Genomic DNA, 4,546 nt, shown 5'->3' with positions numbered 1-4,546 from the left:
CATGCCAAGGAAGTGGCAAAAGCCCGACTGTATCAGAGGAGTTGCTCTCTCTAGAGAGAGATTTCAGTTCATCTTCAGAACTAAACATGATCTTATAGAAATTCTGGAGAAAGGAGTTCACTCCTTCAACGATTAGGCAATAGCAATCAAAAGATGGTCAGAGATTCCTCCTCCTAATTCCCTTCAATTCATCCAGATATGGGTCCAAATTCGTAATATTCCAATGAACTACTACACCAAGGAAGCGATTACGTTGTTGGGTGAACTTGTTGGACAGGTATTGGAAGTAGTCTTTGATCCAGACAAGCCCCAAAGTCAAGGATTTTTTCGGGTAAAAATCAAATTTGATGTCTTAAGGCCCCTCCGTGAATCGAAAGTCATCAACATGAAGAATGGCCTATCCACTACAATTTGGTTTCACTATGAAAAGGTTCAGAAGCGTTGTTTCCACTGTCAGCGGCTAACCCATGAATTAGAAGCGTGTCCAATCCTTATAAAATAGTCAGAAGATAGATGGATAGAGGAAAAATCGGGGAGAAAGGTGGAAAAGGCTCCCATTCAGCAAGTACTAAAGGAAGGGGTTATCTTGTTTGGAGTCCTTAGAGAAGACCAGGTAGGAACTCATCCAACTCTTGATCGTCCTCGTATTGATCCAGTTCAATTGGAAGGTATGCGGCAAAATATTCTTGTTGGTTATGAGGGTGAAGACAAGAAAATCAGAACTGAGAGAGTTAAAAAACAGTTGCAGAGGCGGAAAGCGATCCAATTTCTCAAAAGACTATCCTGAGAATGGAGCCAGCACCTATTATCTCTTCTGATTTCAACAGAGGTTAGGGCTTGGTGTTCAACTATGATTCTACGAATGCCCCTATTATCTCCACTCATAATGCAGTCAACACTGATCACTCTATGATGCAAGAAAGGATAGTTTCCGCGGGAGAAACTCAGCCTGCACTGGTTCTATACTCAGATTCATCTTCTTCAGCTAGGTGTTGTTCAACAGAATATGTACCGGGGTTCTTTGAACCGGGTACATCCGAGACAACACAAAATAAAGCAAAGCCTTGAAGAAGACCCCACATCAGCAAAAGATCTCAACATAAAGTGGATTCTAATGAGTCATCTGATCTACAGAAGGCTAACAAGATGAAGGAAGATATTTCAGTGAAGAGGAAAGGAGTTGAGGGGAAAGAAGTTTCAAACAAAGTCGCAAAGCGCAAAAAACCCGAGGTGGTCCCAAATGAGGGACTGTCCAGTATCTAATGAGCATGATAAGCTGGAACTGCCAAGGATTGAGGCGGCCTCAGGACTTGACAGTTCAACGTCTTATGGAGATGCGTAAGAAACATTTCCTTGAGATTTTGTTCTTAATGGAGACTATGAATATTAGGAATGTTCTTATAGATATTCAAGTATGGTTAGGTTATGATCATGTGGGCAGATGTGGTAGCTTGGCTTTATTTTGGAAAAAGAGCACGAACATTGATTTTCTTTTTGTTGATAAGAATATCATGGATCTTGAAGTAACCAAGAAATGATCTCAGACATTGATCAATGTTTCGTGTATATACGGGAATCCAAGAAATGATCTCAGACATCTAGTATGGGAGAAGATAATGAGAATTGGGTTGCAAAGGAAGACTAACTAGTGTATGTTGGGAGATTTTAACGAGATACTTCACAATGGTGAAAAGCTAGGAGGACCCAGAAGAAGTGAAAATTCCTTTGTGGATTTCTCTAATATGCTACAGGCAAGTAGTATGACAGAATTGCCTAGTTCCGGTAACAACTTCACATGGGGTGGTAGAAGAGGTTATCTTTGGATCCAATGCAAACTTGATAGCTGTTTCGGAAATAATGATTGGTTTAACACCTTCCCAGCTTCTAACCAAAAATTCCTTGAGAAAAAAGGCTCAGATCACCGGCCAGTCTTATTGAAGCTTTTCTCATCTCAAGACTCTTACAGAGGATCATTCCGGTTTGACAAGAGAATGTTACATCAACCTCTGGTTTTAGAATCAGTTCAACAAGCTTGGTATCCTTCCTCTTCGTCCTTCGGTCAATCGGTATCTGAACGATTACGAAGATGCAGGGAAGCCTTGAGTAATTGGAAAAGAGCCAATAATACGAATGCAAAAGAGAAAATCAACCAGATCCAAGGAAATATTGAAGTAGAACATGCGGCCAGGTATCCATCCTTTTCTTGCATGGCAAATCTGCAGAAAGAACTGGTGTTAGCTCACATGGAAGAAGACAGCTTTTGGACAAAGAAGTGTAGAAGAAAGTGGCATAATTCTGGTGACAAAAACACCAAATACTTTCACGCTTCAGTCAAAGCTGACAGGAACATGAATGAAGTGGATAAACTGATGGATTCCAATGGGAAAGTTCACTCGGCTAAAGCTTCAAAAGGAGATATAGCAGTGTCTTATTTCCAGAAGCTATTCACCACCTCGTACCCGGCCAACCCATCTGATCTTTTTGAGAATTTCACCCCCAGGGTTACCTTGGAAATGAATGACATCCTTTTAACAAAAGTAACAAGAGAAGAGGTTAGACTGGCAGTTTTCACGGTTAGAGCTTCCAGTGCACCAGGGGCTGATGATGGGTCTCTTTTTCCAACAATACTGGGACATAGTTGGTCCCCAGTTAACCTTAGAGATCCTCAATTTTTTTGAGAAAGGTGAATTTCAGAAAGAGTGGAACTTCACCCACATTTCTCTAATTCCAAAAAAGCTGGACTCGGTTCTCATGTCAGATTTAAGATCTATAAGTCTCTGCTCCGTGATGTACAAATCCATCTCCAAGATTTTACTATCAAGACTGAAACCTCTCCTTTCAACTTTGGTATCACCTAATCAGTCTGCTTTTGTGGAGGATAGACTAATATCAGATAATATTCTGATAGCACATGAAGTGGTCCATGGGCTAGGAACGCATAATTCGATATCAAAGGAGTATATGGCAATCAAAACAGACATGTCCAAATCTTTGACAGAGTCGAATGGAGTTATATTCAGCATCCTGCTTGCTCTCGGTTTCAATGATGACTGGGTTGATTTGGTAATGAAATGTGTCACCACAGTCATTTACTCGGTTCTAATTAATGGCCACCCTCATGGACTGGTGGTGCCTCAACGTGGTTTGAGACAAGGAGATCCTCTCTCTCCCTTTTTGTTTGTCCTTTGCTTTGAAGATCTCACTCACCTACTGAATCAAGCAGAACTCAATGGACAATTAACTGAAATGAGTTTCTCTAATGGTGGTCCTTCCATTCATCATTTGCTCTTTGCAGATGATACTCTTTTTGTCTGTAAAGCGGATGAGGATCAATGCGGAGTAATGAAAGACATTTTGAAGATTTACGGAGAAGCCACATGACAAGTCATCAATCAAGACAAATCTTCCATTACTTTTGGAAACAAGGTGGAGGAAGATGTCAAGATTACAGTCAAAGCATCCCTTGGTATCACAAAAGAAGGAGGTGCTGGTACATATCTTGGTCTCCCAAAAATTTTCAGCGGTTCAAAGAAGGAGATGCTAGAATACATCCACGAAAAGCTTAAGAGTAGATTCTCGGGTTGGTTTGCAAGAACATTATCGCAAGGTGGCAAAGAGATCCTTCTGAAGACAGTTGCCATGGCAATGCCAGTCTTTTCTATGTCGTGTTTTAAGCTTCTAAAAGCTACATGTGAGTCTCTCTCAAGTGCAATGTCTTCTTTATGTGGAGTTCTGTCGAGAATAAAAGGAAAATTCACTGGATTGCTTGGGAAATATTGTGTTTGGCCAAGGATCAAGGAGGTTTGGGGTTTAAAGACATTGAACTGTTTAACCAAGCGCTGTTAGCAAAACAAGCTTGGAGATTAATCCAATTCTCGGACTCCTTTTTCTCTCGACTAATGAAAAGCAGGTATTTCAAGGATAATGAATTCCTAGTAGCGGATTGTGGTAGCACACCATCCTTTGCTTGGAGGAGTATCCTCTTTTGGAGAGAACTGTTAGAAAAAGGACTCAAGCAAAGAGTGGGAAATGGATCCTCCTTAAATGTTTGGACCACTCTATGGCTAGAGGATGATCGAATGCGAGCCCCATTCATGAAGAACATCTTGGTCGACTTGGAGCTAAAAGTGCTGGATTTGATAGATTCAGTCACCAATGATTGGGACATCGAAGGTCTACATGAAAATTTTTTCCCCAGAGATGTGCAGCTGATTCGGTCAACTAAACCAGTAACATCCTCTCCAGACTTCCTAGTTTGGAGACATAACAAGTCTGGTGATTATAGTGTCAGATCATGATATTGGCTGGCGTGTCAAGTGTATAACGAAGATCAGGTCCTCTTAGCCACAATGCAACCTCTTTAAATGGAATTAAAGACAGGATCTGGAAGCTGCTAGCACCCTCCAAAATAAAAATCTTTCTATGGAAGGCAGTAAGTGGGGCCCTCCCTGTGGCTGAGCGGCTCAACTCTAGAGGCATGAAAATGGATCCTCGATGTCAGACTTGTCGGGTGGAAGGTGAATCAATTAATCACCTTCTTTTTGCG

At 41.3% G+C, this 4,546-nt stretch overlaps 1 protein-coding gene across 1 annotated transcript; it reads left to right on the top strand.

Annotated features, from left to right (window-relative positions):
* LOC104733963 lies at positions 1,653-2,678 on the top strand. The gene has a single exon (XM_010453485.1). It carries the CDS (start codon positions 1,653-1,655, stop codon positions 2,676-2,678), a length of 1,026 nt encoding a protein of 341 aa, XP_010451787.1.

The sequence above is a fragment of the Camelina sativa genome, chromosome 12 (genome assembly GCF_000633955.1).
Source record: "Camelina sativa cultivar DH55 chromosome 12, Cs, whole genome shotgun sequence".
NCBI lineage: Eukaryota > Viridiplantae > Streptophyta > Magnoliopsida > Brassicales > Brassicaceae > Camelina > Camelina sativa.
Note: the sequence above shows the minus strand (reverse complement) of the source record. Positions and strands in the feature narration are given on the sequence as shown.

Coding starts and splice junctions, on each gene's coding strand:
- LOC104733963 (XM_010453485.1), top strand. CDS start 1,653: ATGTTGGGAGATTTTAACGAGATACTTCACAATGGTGAAAAGCTAGGA.